This window comes from Lithobates pipiens, unplaced genomic scaffold (assembly GCF_037356315.1).
Source record: "Lithobates pipiens isolate NorthernLeopardFrog02 unplaced genomic scaffold, aLitPip1_a1.2 Scaffold_28, whole genome shotgun sequence".
In the NCBI taxonomy this organism is placed as follows: Eukaryota; Metazoa; Chordata; class Amphibia; order Anura; family Ranidae; genus Lithobates; species Lithobates pipiens.
This window is the reverse complement of record NW_027507789.1, coordinates 219,986,813-220,005,181: the sequence shown is the minus strand read 5'-3', so window position 1 is coordinate 220,005,181 and position 18,369 is coordinate 219,986,813. Positions and strand designations below refer to the sequence as shown.

At 45.2% G+C, this 18,369-nt stretch overlaps 1 protein-coding gene across 3 annotated transcripts in view; it reads left to right on the top strand.

The window, feature by feature from the left end:
- Window positions 1–18,369, top strand: part of DOK5 (docking protein 5) — a 333,902-nt gene that overhangs the window by 103,623 nt on the left and 211,910 nt on the right. For 2 of the 3 annotated variants that reach the window (XM_077460548.1, XM_077460547.1), the window contains exons 4-6: window positions 1,120–1,239; window positions 3,019–3,208; window positions 16,358–16,493. In XM_077460548.1, the coding sequence (XP_077316674.1) occupies window positions 1,120–1,239; window positions 3,019–3,208; window positions 16,358–16,493 (446 nt within the window). The remainder of the gene's footprint in view (window positions 1–1,119; window positions 1,240–3,018; window positions 3,209–16,357; window positions 16,494–18,369) is intronic. The other variant, XM_077460549.1, reaches the window with a different exon arrangement.

Here is an 18,369-nt window from a genome sequence, read left to right as displayed (position 1 = left end):
TATAATGTAAATGTGAAGGCCAGGTCCACAGACATTTGGCTATATAATGTAGATGTGATGGACAGGGGTCCACAACCTTTGACCATATAACGTGTGAAGGCCAGGCATCCACAGACATTTGGCTATATAATGTAGATGTGATGGTCTGGGGTCCACAGAGTTTGGCCATATAATGTAGATGTGAAGGCCAGGCATCCACAGACTTTTAGCTATATACCGTAAATGTGAAGGCCACGAGTCCACAGACTTTTGGCTATATAATGTAGATGTGGTGGACAGAGGTCCACAGAGTTTTGGCCATATAATGTAGATGTGATGGTCAGGGGTCCACAGAGTATTGGATACATAATGTAGATATGATGGCATGGCAACCGTGACGTTTGGCCATATAATGTAGATGTAAAGGCCACGGGTCTGCAGACGTTTAGCCATATAATGTTGATGTGAAGGCCAGGGATCCAAAAACTTTTAGCCATATAATGTAGGTTTGAAGGTCACAGGTCCACAGACTTTTGGCCATATAATGTTGATGTGATGGGCAGTGGTCTACAAACTTTTGCCCATTTAGTGTAGTTAGGATGCCTTCCTTTTTACTAATGCTAGTCAGTGCTTTTTATGTAATTTTATTTAAAGATCTGATCAAAATGTAGATAACAGAATAACTGGGTTATTATAGGGATGGCTTCTTTGAATCCTAATTGCAGGCTTTTTTTTTTTTTTTTTTTTTACAGAGAGTAGACAAATTATTTCAGGTTTTTATTTCTGGGTCCCCATTGGGGAGATTCCCTTCCTGTTTGTTCGACACCAGTACAAGAAACGAAGGAAGCAGTTGTCACTGGCATATAATGCCACAGATAGCAATAGAGGTTCTGGTCCGTAACACTACTAAAAATGTATCTATTTTTTATTTTTGTCCACATGGGTGAGATTTCCCAGAAATTTCCTCAACAAGGACACAGAGATAAAAACCTGACTAAAGCCCCAACCCTTCTCCACAATAAAATAAAACATTTTGGCTGGAGTTGGGCTTTAAAAAGGAGTTCGGTTCTGACCTGTACGATGCCTTTAGGAGTTGTTTTAGAGCCCAATAACGTTTCCTTTATGTGTGATGTCATTCAGAGTTGGAGGCGGATGAATGGTGCAAGATTCTGCACACAGAGTGCCTTGGGACTCGGATCAGCGACATCAGTTTGGGAGAACCAGACCTGTTAGCTTCTGGAGTGGAGAGAGAGCAGAACGGTAGGTACTAATCTCTTGTCTATTAAACATATGCTTTCCAGCATTCCTGAACGTTATTTGTAGCTTGAGCTGCCTCTTGAAACATCTGCATGCTGTCCCAAATCAGCAGTATTGATGGAACTCCACTCCATTTGTGAATGATTGTCTCAGCTGAACCAACATTCATCACATGACTGTAATGACGAGTCAGTTGCCTCTTATCTCCTAAGATCATTTTTGTTTTGAGGGATACACTATATTACCAAAAGTATTGGGACACCTGCCTTTACACGCACATGAACTTTAAAGACATCCCAGTCTTAGCCCGTAGTGTTCAATATTGAGTTGGCCCCGCCCTTTGCAGCTATAACAGCTTCAACTCTTCTGGGAAGGCCGTCCACAGGGTTTAGGAGTGTGTCTATGGGAACGTTTGCCCATTCTTCCAGAAGCACATTAGTGAGGTCAGGCACTGGTGTTGGGTGAGAAGGCCTGGCTCGCAGTCTCTGCTCTAATTCATCCCAAAGGTGTTCTATCCGGTTGGGGTGCAGGCCAGTCAAGTTCCTCTACCCCAAACTCACTCATCCGTGTCTTTATGGACCTTGCTTTGTGCACTGGTGTGCAGTCATGTTGGAACAGGAAGGGGCCGTCCCCAAACTGTTCTCACAAAGGTGGGGGCATGAAATTGTCCAAAATGTCTTGCTGACACCTTAAGCCCTTGTACACACGGTCAGAGATTCTGTCGGAATGTTTTCTATCGGACCGTTTTGTCGGATATTCCGACTGTGTGTGGTCTGCATCGGACTGTTTCCGTCGGAATATCCGACGGACCAAGTTTTCCAACTTGCCGATAAAATTTTCCGACAAAATGCTCCTATCGGACATACTCCGATCATGTGTAGCCTATTCCGACGGACAAAGTGCCACACATGCTCAGATCAAATTCCTAGACCAAAACTATTGGCTACTAGCCTGAATGTAGTCCCGTCGTAACGAAATAACGTCATCACATTATGTACAATCGGATTTTCCGACAATTTAGTCCGACCGTGTGTATGCAACATCACTTCCGGACCTCTTCCGGAATTAATCCGTCGGAATAACTCCGGCGGATTTGGTTGTCGGAATCTCCGACCGTGTGTACAAGGGCTAAGAGTTCCCTTCACTGGAATTAAGGGGCCAAGCCCAACCCCTGAAAAACAATCCCACACCATAATCCCCCCCTCCGCCAAATGGTTTGAACCAGTGCACAAAACAAGGTCCATAAAGACATGGATGAGCGAGTTTGGGGTGGAGGAACTTGATTGACCTCAACCTGATGGAACAACTTTGGGATGAATTAGAGTGGAGACTGTGAGCCAGGCCTTCATTAGTGCCTGACCTCACTAATGCTCTTCTGGAAGAATGGTCAAACATCCCCATAGACACACTCCTAAACCTTGTGGACGGCCTTCCTAGAAGAGTTGAAGCTGTTATAGCTGCAAAGGGCGGGCCAACTCAATATTGAACCCTACAGACTAAGACTGGGATGCCATTAACGTTCATGTGTGTGTAAAGGCAGGCATCCCAAGACTTGGTAATATTGTGTATTTCATCCTTGTAGCTAGCTGTTTTCCTGGAGTTTACCCGCGGTGCCCAATCTTTGTAAAACATTCATACATATCAGAAGGACTGCTGAAGAGTCTTTAAATAAAATGTCTCAGGTTCTGAATTGTATTGATATGATGATGATGATGATGATGACGTGTTTGTGTGATGGCTCTCCTACGCAGATTGCAGACTAATCATCTTTTTTTCTCCCAGAGAGATTCAATGTGTATTTGATGCCGTCTCCCAATTTAGATGTCCACGGGGAATGCACGCTGCAGATCACCTGCGAGAATATCTGCCTGTGGGACGTACAAAATCCGAGGCTGAAGCTGGTGTCTTGGCCGCTAAGCTCCCTACGGAGGTACGGGCGAGACCCAGCCTGGTTCACCTTTGAAGCTGGCAGGTGGGTGTAGACGAAACATTAGGAACGATTAATTAAAAGGGCAGAGAGATTTTCACGGCTGAAACCCGACTAGAAGAATGTCTCTAGAATGCTGCACAAACACTTTACACCTCTGCAAAGAGGGGAGCCCTCTCTATATATAACTATAAGAAAACTTTCTCATTGAAAGCCCGAGCTGATGTGTGCATATCATTAAAAAGGCTGATGAAACTATTCCTGTGGCCAGGCTGGGGACATTTAAGTATTTGCATATTTTTAACAAGCAGTAAATGAACTTTAGAACAAGTCCTTGTTGACCTCTGTATCTGCAGGCTTTCAGAGCAAATTCATCCTCAAAGCTCACAGCAGAAATACCAAAATTATGTAAGTTGTTTTGCTCAGCTCCTCCTAGCCACCACTTTCCATCAGTGACCCAGCAGATCCCTTTGCTCCCCCTAGTCAGCATTGACTAAGCAACTGTACACCCGCTGTGCTCATTATGAGGGGTTCCCACCATCCCTGTGCTAAGATCCTGGGTCTGTACACCCGCTGTGCCCATTATGAATGGTTCCCACCATCCCTGTGCTGAGTTCCTGGGTCTGTACACCCGCTGTGCCCATTATGAATGGTTCCCACCATCCCTGTGCTGAGTTCCCGGGTCTGTACACCCGCTGTGCCCATTATGAATGGTTCCCACCATCCCTGTGCTGAGTTCCTGAGTCTGTACACCTGCTGTGCCCATTATGAGGGATTCCCACCATCCCTGTTCTGAGTTCCCGGGTCTGTACAACTACTGTGCCCATTATTAAGGGTTCCCACCATCCCTGTGCTAAGTTTCTGGGTCTGTACACCTGCTGTGCCCATTATGAGGGATTCCCACCATCCCTGCTCTGAGTTCCGGTGTCCTATCATATACTGTCCCCCATCGGATAGTGTCCGCTGTGTACTGCGCATGTGCAGTACACAGCACACACAGATTCCGAAAATACCTGAAGATGAGCGGTGCCTGCGCCGTGAGTCCAGGTTCTATCCCCACCATCCAAGTGGACATAAATTTGGAATATAAAAGAGCCGAGGGCAGCGAGGCCGAGCCCGAAGCGTGGGGAGCGAAGCGAGCCTGTGAGGGGCCCTCTAATTTTCCCAACCCTATGTCCGCTTGGATGGTGGGGCTACCACCTCCACTCACGGCGCAGGCGCCGTTAATCTTCGGAGATTTTCCGAAGCTTCTTCAGCTCCGTACTGCGCATGCGCAGTACGGGGCGGACACTATCTGCCAGAACACCGGATCTGTACACCCCCTGTGCTCATTATGAGGGGCTCCCACCATCCCTGTGCTGAGTTCCCAGGTCTATATACATGATATGCCCATTATAAAGGAGTTCCCACTATCCCTGTGCTGAATTCCTGGGTCTGTACACCTGCTGTGCCCATTATGAGGGATTCCCACCATCCCTGTGCTGAATTCCTGGGTCTGTACACCCGCTGTGTCTATATTGAGCATTTCTTCCAGTATCCTTGCTGTTTATTTTAAAATACTAAAGATTTGGGAACACGGCGAGGGAATGATGTCCAGGAGACCTCACCACCAAGATAGAAAAATGCTTGATGTCCACCAGAATTCCTGCTTTGGTGCCCCACATAACAACACATCCTGCCCATCTTATTCACTCCAGCTTCTCTGAGTCAACAGCTATTGGTTTGACTTCCAGGAAGCCTTTGCTGGCAAACACCACTGACAGTACTAATTTAAAGCTATGGGAGACGGCTCTACCTTGGGTACAAAGTCATTGAGATGTCTGTACACAACTATATTCAAACATAGACTGAGGTAAAGCGAAAATTAGGCCCCACCGCCCCAAACACACCTGTCTGCATACACCATACATGACCTCACAACTTACCCGACTGTCCACCAATACAGGAAGTGATGTCATTTCTGAGACACGGATCACCTGCAAATCATCCACTGATGTCGGGACTGGACAACTCAAAATACTAGATTTTGAGTTGTCACCAAAACAGGAACAGAGAAGACATTTTTGCAATGGGGGACACTAGTTCTGGTGTCAACCGGGGATTCTCTCATTTTACAGAGATTTTTTTTCTCACTTCTTGTTGTTACTTTGAGAAAGGAAGTGAAGAAAAATCTCACTTACTCTATTCATATTGAAAAAAAAAAAAAAGTACGTTGCCTTTGGTTCTAATAGTAAACCTCTCACAGATCTTAAAAGACATCTAATGAATATTCATTCTCCAAGGCAAAACCCTCAAAAAAAAGGCCAATAATGCCCAACCCAGTCCCGACATCAGTGGATGATTTGCAGGTGATCCGTGTCTCAGAAATGACATCACTTCCTGTATTGGTGTATACAGGTGGACAGTCAGGTAAGTTGTGAGGCCATGTATGGTGCATGTAGACAGGTGTGTTTGATTGGGGCGGTGGGGCCTAATTGTCTCTTTATCGCAGTCTGTGTGTTTGAATGGAGTTTTGTACGTTGTGTCCATAGCTTTAAATTAGTACTGCCTGTGGTGTTTGTCAGCAAAGCCTTCCCGGAGGTCAAACCAAAAGCTGTTGACTCAGACTTGTACCCCATGGTCTTCCATTGTAACAGAGCTGGAGTAAATAAGATGGGCAGGATGTGTTGTTATGTGGGGCACCAAAGCAGGAATTCTGGTGGACATCAAGCATTCTTCTATCTTGGTGGTGAGGTCTCCTGGACATCATTCCCTCACCTTGTTCCCACCTAATTCAGGGTGTTCCCAAATCTTTTGTGTTTTAAAATAAACAGCAGGGATATGGGGGAAAAAAATGCTCATAATAGACACAACAGGTGTACAGACCTGGGAACTCGGGACAGGGATGGTGGGAACCCCTCATAATGGACACAGTGGGTGTGTTGACCTGGGAACTCAGCACAGAGATGATGGGAACCCCTCATAATGAGCACAGTGGGTGTACAGACCCGAGAACTCAGTACAGGGATGGTGGGAACCCCTCATAATGAGCACAGTGGGTGTACAGACCCGGGAACTCAGTACAGGGATGGTGGGAACCCCTCATAATGAGCACAGTGGGTGTACAGACCCGGGAACTCAGTACAGGGATGGTGGGAACCTCTCATAATGGGCACAGTGGGTGTACAGACCCGGGAACTCAGTACAGGGATGGTGGGAACCTCTCATAATGGGCACAGTGGGTGTACAGACCAGGGAACTTAGCACAGGGTTGGTGAGAACCCCTCATAATGGGCACAGCGGGTGTACAGACCCAGGAACTCAGCACAGGGATGGTGGGAACCCCTCATAATGGGCACAATGGGTGTACAGACCCGGGAACTTGGCACAGGGATGGTGGGAACCCTTCACAATGGGCACAGCAGGTATGCAAAGCTGGGAGCTTAGTGCTGAAAAAAATGCTCATAATAGACACAACAGGTGTACAGACCTGGGAACTCGGGACAGGGATGGTGGGAACCCCTCATAATGGGCACAGTGGGTGTGTTGACCTGGGAACTCAGCACAGAGATGATGGGAACCCCTCATAATGGGCACAGCGGGTGTACAGACCCAGGAAGCCAGCACAGGGATGGTGGGAACCCCTCATAATGAGCACAGTGGGTGTACAGACCCGGGAACTCAGTACAGGGATGGTGGGAACCTCTCATAATGGGCACAGTGGGTGTACAGACCAGGGAACTTAGCACAGGGTTGGTGAGAACCCCTCATAATGGGCACAGTGGGTGTACAGACCCAGGAACTCAGCACAGGGATGGTGGGAACCCCTCATAATGGGCACAGCGGGTGTACAGACCCAGGAAGCCAGCACAGGGATGGTGGGAACCCCTCATAATGGGCACAGCGGGTGTACAGACCCAGGAACTCAGCACAGGGATGGTGGGAACCCCTCATAATGGGCACAGCGGGTGTACAGACCCAGGAACTCAGCACAGGGATGGTGGGAACCCCTCATAATGGGCACAGCGGGTGTACAGACCCAGGAAGCCAGCACAGGGATGGTGGGAACCCCTCATAATGGGCACAGCGGGTGTACAGACCCCCGGGAACTTGGCACAGGGATGGTGGGAACCCCTCATAATGGGCACAACGGGTGTACAGACCCGGGAACTTGGCACAGGGATGGTGGGAACCCTTCACAATGGGCACAGCAGGTATGCAAAGCTGGGAGCTTAGTGCAGAGATCTCACCAATAGAGTCCCCAAGAGATAGTAGAGATGGTCAGGGGCCTTAAACATGTCACTACAAAACAACAAAGGGAAGGGCGCACCAGCCTAGCACGTTACCATTATAAAATGTTATTGTTTATGTAAAAACAAGTAACATGCTCAAAAACGCATGACAAAGACTAGCATGTCCTATAACAGTGATGGTGAACCTTGGCACCCCAGATGTTTTGGAACTACGTTTCCCATGATGCTCAACTACACTGCAGAGTGCATGAGCATCATGGGAAATGTAGTTCCAAAACATCTGGGGTGCCAAGGTTCACCGTCACTGTGATAGACCAACACAAAGTGGCACATAATTCGGCATCACTGTCCTATAACATGGGTGTGACTGCAGCCAGATCCCCACCGCTCCAGTACGAAGAGGAAGACCCCCCCCCCCCCCCCCCCCCTCCGTGTCCAGTCTGGCTTACGCGTTTGGAGGGATAGCCCCTCTTCTTCTTCTTCAGAGCAAAACGATGTACAGCTGAGAACTGATGTACAGTAGATACTTCTCCATCGCTATTACCCTAAGTCAGTGATGGGCAAACCTTGGCACCCCAGATGTTTTGGAACTACATGATGCTCATGCACTCTGCCGTGTAGTTGAGCATCATGGGAAATGTAGTTCCAAAACATCTGTGGTGCCAAGGTTCGCCATCACTCCTCTATGTCATAAGCTCCAATCACTCACAATGGGGTTTGGGGGTCAAACATCACATGATCCCATTGTGTAAAACCAATACAAATCTACATGTGTTCACCAGTGTAGTCATAACAAGTTTGTGTGTATAAAAAAATATAAATAAATACATATAAAAAATAAATAAAAGGTATATGTGATAACCTCACTGGGACATTATAGCTGTATTGGCACAATATGGGATCACTGACTATACAAGCACGAGTTCCGAACTGAGGTCAGGACCAGCGTATGCTTCTTTGTTCTCACTGGTGATTGGCTAGGTAGGGGTATATTCAGAAGGTAATTGCAGGCTGCTGTGTACATCCATATTAAAGTAAACCTTGCATGGGCAAAGTACAGTAAATAAATAAAAGTTCTATTTGGAAGACTGGATAACAATTACTGTTGGTGCGCCCTGTTCACTCTTCAATGCTGGTGTGATGTATGGTGCAAAAAAAAAAAAATGGCTGCCATGCCTACATTTTTCCGCAGCACAGAAGATATCACTGCATTGCAGCTCTGCTGTATGTAAACATCAACGAAGTGTCACTACTACCACACTTCAAATAAAGTTAAGAAAAACAAACAAACAAACAAACAAAAAGTAAGCTGAATAGTGAGTCACACCTCTCCATGGGACGGCCATAGATGGATCGAAAATTTGCCCAATCCCTGCTGAACCAGAAGAATTTTTCGATCCATCTATGGCCAAGTTATCCGGTATAAAACAGACGCAGGGGGTGTGTCTAAAAAGTTTGGTGAATGGTATCAGAAAACAGAAAATACAAACAAATTACCACTTCCATACCGGGGCCTATTCTGGCACTCTTCTCCTACAGGTAAAAAAAATCATCATTTTTTTTTCTTGCTAGAAAATGACTCAGAATCCCCAAATGTGTTTTTTTTTTTTTTCCCAGACACGCTAGGAAACAACTTTTTATGTCGCACGGTATGTGCGCAACAATTTTTCAAACGCGTTTTTTTTTTTTTTTTTGAAAAAAAAAAAAAAAAAACAGCTTCATGAATTAAAAAATAACAAAACCAGTAAAGTTATTGAAGAAAAAGAAGACTGGTCGCACACCAAGGAAGGAAGAACTTCTGTAGAATAGTTACTTTACTGTCAAAGTGCCAAAGGACGTAGACAGGACGTTACAGGAACATTGGTAGACCGGTTTCACACGGATAAATCGCACACGACACGTGAAAACTTGTTTTTCTTCAATTACTAGCCGGGTCCAGCACCCACAGGGGAAATCTTTATCCACAGTCTGAGCGGTGTTACACTCTTTCTAAACAGTAAAGTTAGCCCGATTTTTTATTTTTTTTTATTCATTTTTTTTTTTCAATAATGTGAAAGATGTTGTTACCCCAAGTAAATAGATATCTAACACGTCCCGCTTTAAAATTGCGCCAAACCTTGGTACTTAAAAATCTCCATGGGCGACGCTTTAGGTCTACTACTAGAATTGTTGCTCACGCTCTAACGATTTGAACGGTGTTTACATATGTGGGCGGGACTTATGCGTGCTTTTGCTTCTGTGCGTGAGCACACGGGGGGGGGGGGGGAGGGGGAGAGCACGCTTTATTTTACTTTCTTTTTTTTTTTTTTTTACACATTCTCTTTAAAGCGGAGGTCCACCCTAAAGTGGACCTTCTGCTCATCGGAACCCTCCCCCCCTCCGGTGCCACAATTGGCACCTTTCAGGGGGGAGGGGGGAGCAGTTACCTGAATAATCCAGGTATCTGCACCCACTTCCGGGATAGCTCTCTGCGGAAAGGGGCGTAACTTACGCCCCTTCCCACAAGTGCCCCGCTGCCTGCTGGGAAACACACAGATCCCAGAGGCAGCGGGGAGCGTCCTTATTGCGCAGCGCGATTCGCGCATGCGCAGTAGGGAACCGGGAAATGAAGCCGAAAGGCTCCATTTCCTGATTCCCATACCCAAGATGGCGGCGGCAGCACCCGACAGGCGACCTAGAGATCGGCTTCGGGTGCCGACATCGCGGGCGCGCTGGACAGGTAAGTGTCCTTATTTTAAAAGTCAGCAGCTGCAGTATTTGTAGCTGCTGGCTTTTAATAAAAAAAAAAAACGCGGCGTCCCGGTGGACTCCCACTTTAAATTGTATTCCTTTTTTTTCATTGTTTATTTTACTTAATTATTTTTACACTTTCTCTTTAAATTGTGTTTATTTTTTTTCATTGTTTGTTTATTTTACTTAAACAATTTAAAGAGCGTAAAAATAATAATTTTTTTTCATTGTTTATTTTACTTAATTATTTTTACACTTTCTCTTTAAATTGTGCTTATTTTTTTTTCATTGTTTATTTCACTTAAACAATTTAAAGAGAAAGTGTCAAAATAATTAAGTAAAATAAACAATTTAAAGAGAAAGCGTAAAAATAATTATTTTTTTCATTGTTTATTTTACTTAATTATTTTTACACTTTCTCTTTCAATTTTATTTATTTCATAGTATATTTTACTTCATTTTTTTTTTTTTTTACACTTTCTATTTAAATGTTTTTTTTTGATCATTTTATTCCTATTACAAGGAACATAAACATCCCATGTAATAGGAATGGCTGTGTGACAGGTCCTCTTTATGGAGATAAGGTGAGATCTATAAAACCCCACATCTCTCCTCCCAGGCTGGAAACCATCAGATCAAAAAAAAAAGTGACAGATCGGATGCTTCCCAGCGGAGATCTCGGCTTTGTTTACATCCGCGGCCCGGAACGTGACGTAATAACGTCACGCCCAGGCCTCGGACGGTCATAGAGATGACTGGTAACCACCTGGTCACTGGAAACCTCTATGCTCTTCATGCGGCGGGGGATTCTTTCTCCGGGTCCCCGATGGCACAGGAAGGTGGCGGGAGGCGGGGGTGGGGGGGTCGATGACGTCCCCTCCTGCCGCCTGTAAGAACGTTCAAGCGGCTGAACTGCCACTATGATCATTCTTACGGTGCACAAAATCGCTGGCTGAAAAAGATGTCTTCTGAATGATGCCTGCAGCTGCACCCATCATTCAGATATCACCACTGAAAGTGAAGGACGTCATATGATGTCCTTGGGCTGGAAGTGGTTAAAATAATTGCGGTCCTCCAGAACACGCTTCTGGCAACGTTCATAAAGCTTCTGGAAACTATCGGCAAAGACCTCTTTAGGAATCGATCGCAGGAAACGCCGTCACAAATTCTTGGATTGCCGACGTAGTCTTATCTTGACCTTGGAGGGGAAGACGGTGAATGCCAATCCATTGGTTGACACTTGGATTTCCGGATGGAACTGGTATCACCAGATCTCATCCCCTGTGACAATGGTTGGCAGAAATGATGGATCCTGGTCACACATGGTAATGAAATCTCCAGTTTTCCATCCCTTTTTGTTTTTCTGGTCTTCTGTCCGCTTGTGCGGCACAAACCAGGAACAGATCCCCACGTCTTCACGGACATTGGTGGGCACCATGTCCTTGCTAATGCCTAATTCCTCCACCATCAATCGTAGAATCAATTGCCGATCTCGTGCCAGCATTTTTCGAACTCGCTCGATCAAGTCTGGGGTTCTGCTTATCAATGGCCGACACAAATGTGGCTCAGCCTCAGTCCTTTCCTTCCCTTAGATAAGGCGTCAACACATCTTCTGCTCACGGCATCCGTCCCGTACACTTACACCAACATTTAATGCTTCTCCATTTTCTCCAATTTGTAGAATTCGGGAGAACTTGATGTTCACTCATTGCTCCATTGCACCGTGACCCTGCCTCTCGCACCGACTACGTTCGACTGCCCGAAGCGGGTTTATCTTGGTGGTCACGTGTACTCCACCCTAGGTGGTGCTTTTTGACGTGTCTCTGGATAGCCAAGTGCATGCGGGCGCACCTGGTCCACGTTTCCGTTGAGATAGCAGACCATTCACTGAACTTTTTAGACACCTTGTATATACTTAAAGACAGGTTTGCTGAATATCTGAGAGAGAGTCATCAGCACCACATAACCTTTATATAACAAGAACCAAGAAATGGGATTTTAAAGGTGCCAAAACACAACAATACAAAGAATATATATAAAAATAAAAAATAAAAAATCTAAACTTTATTTAGAAACATCGAAAAAATCAACCTATTGTTAGAATTAACCATACAATACATGAAACAGATGAAATTGATTAGATCTCTACATGTTTCGCCAAACCATGGCTTCCTCAGGAGAACTTTTATCAGGCACTGCATATATGGTCACTGTGTGCTGATAAGTGTTTAGCATTAAACTCCAGCAGATATATGGCTGAGTACAGGAGAGGGAGAGGAATGTTCTTCACAATATCTCACAAGATCTATTGTGGCTCTTTGGGACTGCTTGAGCTTGTTTGAAAACCATCTGTGGCTTTCTTCTCCACTTTGGCAAAGGAAAACAACTGGGTTATCCTCCAAAATAGGATTTATTGCTGCCCACTGTTTTTTTTACGGATGGGCCAATAGGGGCCGTCTTTCTGCCTTTCTCTGTTATTCCACCAGTTTATCCATTTTGTCCATCCCTGTGAATATGGAGCCATATATCTGCTGGATTGTAATGCTAAATACTTATCAGCATACAGTGACCATATATCTACATGTTTCGCCAAACAATGGCTTCCTCAGGAGAACTTTTATTAGTTACTGCATATAAGGGCACTGTATGTTGATAAGTGTTTAGCATTAAAATCCAGCAGATATACAATCCCAAATTCGCAGGAATGGACAAAATGGATAAATTGGTGAAATAACTGAGAGGCAGAAAGACGCCCCCCAGCTGTAAAAACAGTGGGCAGCAATAGATCCTATTTTGGAGGATAACCCAGTTATTTTCCATTGACAAAGTGGAGAAGAAAGCCACAGATGGTTTTCAAATGAGCTCAAGCAGTCCCAAAGAGCCACAATAGATCTTGTGAGAGATCTGCTGGATTTTCACATAAATACTTATCAACACGCAGTGACCATATATGCAGTGTCTGATAAAAGTTCTCCTGAGGAAGCCATTGTTTGGAGAAACATGTGAACATGCAAAACATTTCAAATTGAGATCCAATCGGTTGTTTCATGTATTGTATGGTTATTTCTGACAACAATATGTTGATTTTTATATGTTTCTATTTTGATATTTTTTTATATTGTTTGTATTGTTGTGTTTTGGCACATTTTTTTTTTTTAAATCCCATTTCTTGGTTCTTGTTGTACTTGTGTATATACTTACTCATTCAGCCCGTTCCAGTCACTTGATACCCTTTGTCAGTCAGCAGCCGCTGCAAAGAAGAGGAGAGACAACAGCTGGGAATTACAGGAGCGCTGACGTCACCCATAGGCTAGCTCCTTCCTCTCCCCTGCAGCCGCTGCTGGCCAACACAGGGGGGGCCGGATCTGACCAGACCTCAGGGGGCTGAAAAAGGTAAGTACATCCCCTTTTCTTTCTTTTTATTTTACAGAGGTTAGTCAGCGTAGGTGTTAGAAGGGGGAGGGGGCATTTTTAAGACTAGTTAGATTTCGGGTGGAATTCTACTTTATTGTTTGGGTAAAGTCACATTCACTATTTTATAAATGTGCCCCTTTACATTTAACCTTGTGGTAATTACTGAAAATATGTGCTCACTAGCATGCATTTACTTTGCCTTTTTAATGAAAATCTAAACCGAAAAAACAAAAATGTAATATATGGGGCAGCTTTCCAGTCCCTAGATGTGGTGGCTGCATTTGTTTTCCTTTAAGGTTTTAGTTTGCCTTTTTTTTCACCTGGTGATCCTGTAAATAACACAGTTCTGCTCCGAGTCCTGGGTGGCTGTGCTCACCCACTGTACTGTGTCTGTGGAGGAGCCATGCTTGCCACCCAGGGTGGATTTCAGACTTGTCAGCTTTTGGGTACCTTCATTATGTAGAGCAGCGGTCTCCAAACTGTGGCCCACTGGCCAGATGTGGTCCTTTGCTTGCATTTATCTGGCCCTTGGGGAGCTATTTCTCCCACTGACAACAATTTATGGGGCACTATTCATTTCACCAACGCCAATGATGGGGTACTATTCCTCCCACTGACACTTATAATGGAACACTATTCCTCTCACTGGTACGAGGCACTATTCCTTCCACCAAAACCAATGATGGGGCACTATTCCTCCCACTGACACCAATGATGGCCCACTGTTCCTCCCACTGACACCAATGATGGGGCACTATTTCTCCCACTGATACGAAGCACTATTCCTTCCACCAACACCAATGATGGGGCACTATTCCTCCCATTGAAATCAATAATGGGGCACTATTCCTTCCACCAACACCAATGATGGGGCACGAGTCCTCTCACTGAACCAATTATGGGGCATGACTTCTCCCACTGATATGAGGTACTATTCCTCTCATTGAAACCAATGATGGGATACTATTCCTTCCACCAACACCAGTAATGGGGCACTATTCTTTCCACCAACACCAATAATGGGGCACTATTTCTCCCACTGACAACAATTATGGGGCACTATTAATTTCACCAACGCCAATGATGGGGTACTATTTCTCCCACTGACACCAATAATGGAACACTATTCCTCTCACTGGTAGGAGGCACTATTCCTTCCACCAAAACCAATAATGGGGCACTATTCCTCCCATTGAAACCAATAAAGGGCCACTATTTCCCATCCAAGGCACTATTCTTTCCACCGCCACTAATGATGGGGCATTATTCCTCTCACTGACACCAATGATGGGGCACTATTCCTCTTACTGACACCAATGATGGGGCACTATTCCTCTTACTGACACCAATGATAGGGCACTATTCCTCTCACTGACACCAATGATGGGGCACTATTCCTCTCACTGACACCAATGATGGGGCACTATTCCTCTCACTGACACCAATGATGGGGCACTATTCCTCTTACTGACACCAATGATGGGGCACTATTACTCTCACTGACACCAATGATGGGGCACTATTCCTCTCACTGACACCAATGATGGGGCACTATTCCTCTCACTGACACCAATGATGGGGCACTATTCCTCTCACTGACACCAATGATGGGGCACTATTCCTCTCACTGACACCAATGATGGGGGCACTATTCCTCTCACTGACACCAATGATGGGGGCACCATTCCTCTCACTGACACCAATGATGGGGTCACCATTCCTCTCACACCAATGATGGGGACACTATTCCTTTCACTGACACCCATGATGGGGGCACTATTCCTCTCACTGACACCAATGATGGGGGCACTATTCCTCTCACTGACACCAATGATGGGGGCACTATTCCTCTCACTGACACCAATGATGGGGGCACTATTCCTCTCACTGACACCAATGATGGGGGCACTATTCCTCTCACTGACACCAATGATGGGGACACTATTCCTTTCACTGACACCAATGATGGGGGCACTATTCCTCCCACTGACACCAATGATGGGGCACTATTCCTCTCACTGACACCAATGATGGGGCACTATTCCTCTCACTGACACCAATGATGGGGCGCTATTTCTCCCACTGACACCAATGATGGGGCGCTATTCCTCTCACTGACACCAATGATTGGGCCCTATTCCTTCCACCAACACCAATGATGGGGCACTATTCTTCTCACTGACACCAACAATGGGGCCCTGACCACCATGTCTGGGAAATCATTTACTCCCACTGCCGCCAGGACATTTTCTATTTCCACTGGCCACACTCCGGCCCATCTAAAGTCTGAAGGGCAGTAAACTGGCCCTTTGTTTGGGAAGTTTGGAGACCCCCGACATTGAGAATGATGGAATTAGTAGTTTGCAGAAGGAAGATAGGAGGGTTCTATGCTTCCAGTTCATCTCGCAGGACGTGATCAGGACATTTGATTTCTGTCATCCTCAACAGACATGTTCTGTACCTGCTGAAAATGTTCTTAAATGTTAAAAAAAAAAAAAAAAAAAATCAAAAAACGAATACAGCCAGCTGGTAAGCTCCAACACATTAAGTTTTTTCGGTTTTGGGCTTAGCGGTGCTTTAAATCCAGTATCTGGAAAGGCGCTTTGTGAGTCCAGCCAATGGTTGTGCCTCCATACGGACATCTGAGGCTGATGATGTTCTTATCGGTCTGCTGTTTGCACAGGTTGGGATGGAAGCGCAGCGATCGCAGCGGGCAGTCTTGGACGTAGGCGCGGAAAGACTAATGTATTTGGCTGGAGCCGCAGTCTAGTCTCATCATGTGTTTTTTTTGTTTTTTTTTGTGTTTGTCTGTTGGCAGGATGTGTGACACGGGGGAGGGCCTCTTTATCTTCCAAACCAGAGAAGGTGAAGCCATCTATCATAAAGTTCACTCTGCAGCGCTGGCGATAGCGGAACAGCACGAGCGACTACTGCAAACCGTCAAGAATTCAATGGTACGTGCGTTTTTTTTTTTTTTTTTTTTTTTTTCTACAAATCCTGTACCTGGGGACCTTTTTCCAGGAGAAAATGCCAGTGGCCTGGCTGCCATCCTAAGCCGGGGTACAAGGGACATGCCCTTACTTGCTTGCTCTAAGTCAGGGGCGCAGACACAGCCTGGCAGCTATCGTTTTCACAGTGCCTTGAAAAAGTATTCATACCCCTTCACATTTTCCACATTCTGTCATGTTACAGCCAAAAGCCTAAATGGATTTTAATTGGATTTTATGTGATGGACCAACACAAAGTGGCTCATAATTGTGAAGTGGAAGGAAAATGATAAATGGTTTTCAACATTTCCTACAAATAAATATGTGAAAAGTGTGGGGGGGGGGGAGGGGGATTTATATTCAGCCCCCTTTACTCTGATACCCCTAACTAAAATCTAGTGGAACCAATTGCCTTCAAAAGTCACCTAAATAGAGTCCACCTGTGTGTCATTTAATCTCAGTATAAATACAACTGTTCTGTGAAGCCCTCGGAGGTTTGTTAGAGAGCCTTAGTGAACAAATAACTTCATGAAGGCCAAGGAACACACCAGACAGGTCAGGGATAAAGTTGTGGAGAAGTATAAAGCAGGGTCAGGTTATAAATAAAATCTCCCAAGCTTTGAACATCTCACAGAGCTCTGTACAATCCATCATCAGAAAATCGAAAGAGTATGGGCACAACTGCAAACCTAACAAAAAGGAAAAAACACTGCGCTATTTCAAAAGTGAAGAAGAGTAGTGAAACTACAATATTTCTGTGAGGAACACAGCCCAGCTGCTAGCACACAAACAAACCAAGTTCACATAACATATATAAATTAGTGCTGCGCTTAAAGGCACCTATTTGAATAGGTGAAAAAAATTGTGCATATCTGACAAACAAACAAGTGAATGGAAAGTCCATGAAATATTTAGGAACAGTCCCAAAATTAATCACTCTGGTGCATCTAGAGCTTAGTTAAAAGTCCTCAGATGGCATTGAAGGTTAAATATCTTGTCACCTTCTCAGACTTCAAAGGCTCTTGAAAATGGGTTATAGGCAAGTAGAGAAAGTAGATACTCTTAGCGGATGGGTTGGACACATCCACCGTATAGTAGTGTGTCTTGCGAGCTTATGGGGGGGGGGGCTCCAGCCACTCACCCCAGTGCACCGACCAGATGTTATTTTCCTCTCAGGGTTCCTTGCGGTATCCAGATGGGGAAGACGAGTAGGGTTTCCGTACCATAAACTACTGTAGAGCTTGGTGCCAGAAGTCTCGTGAGGGTTCACCATAAAAGGGACAAAGCATAAAAAACGCCTCGCATAGTGAAATACAACCAACCAATGGGGCCCCTGTTGATGACTTAGTAGTTTATGGTACGGAAACCCTACTCATCTTCCCCATCTGGATACCGCAAGGAACCCTGAGAGGAAAATAACATCTGGTCGGTGCACTGGGGTGAGTGGCTGGAGCCCCCCCCCCCCCCCATAAGCTCGCAAGACACACTACTATACGGTGGATGTGTCCAACCCATCCGCTAAGAGTATCTACTTTCTCTACTTGTCTATAACCCATTTTCAAGAGCCTTTGAAGTCTGAGAAGGTGACAAGATATTTAACCTTGAATGCCATCTGAGGAATTTTAACTAAGCTCTAGATGCACCAGAGTGATTAATTTTGGGACTGTTCCTAAATATTTCATGGACTTTCCATTCACTTGTTTGTTTGTCAGATATGCACAATTTTTTTTCACCTATTTAAATAGGTGCCTTTAAGCGCAGCACTAAACAACTGCAAACCTACCAAGTCATGGCCGTCCACCTAAACTGACCAGGCCGGGCAAGGAGAGAATTCATCAGAGAA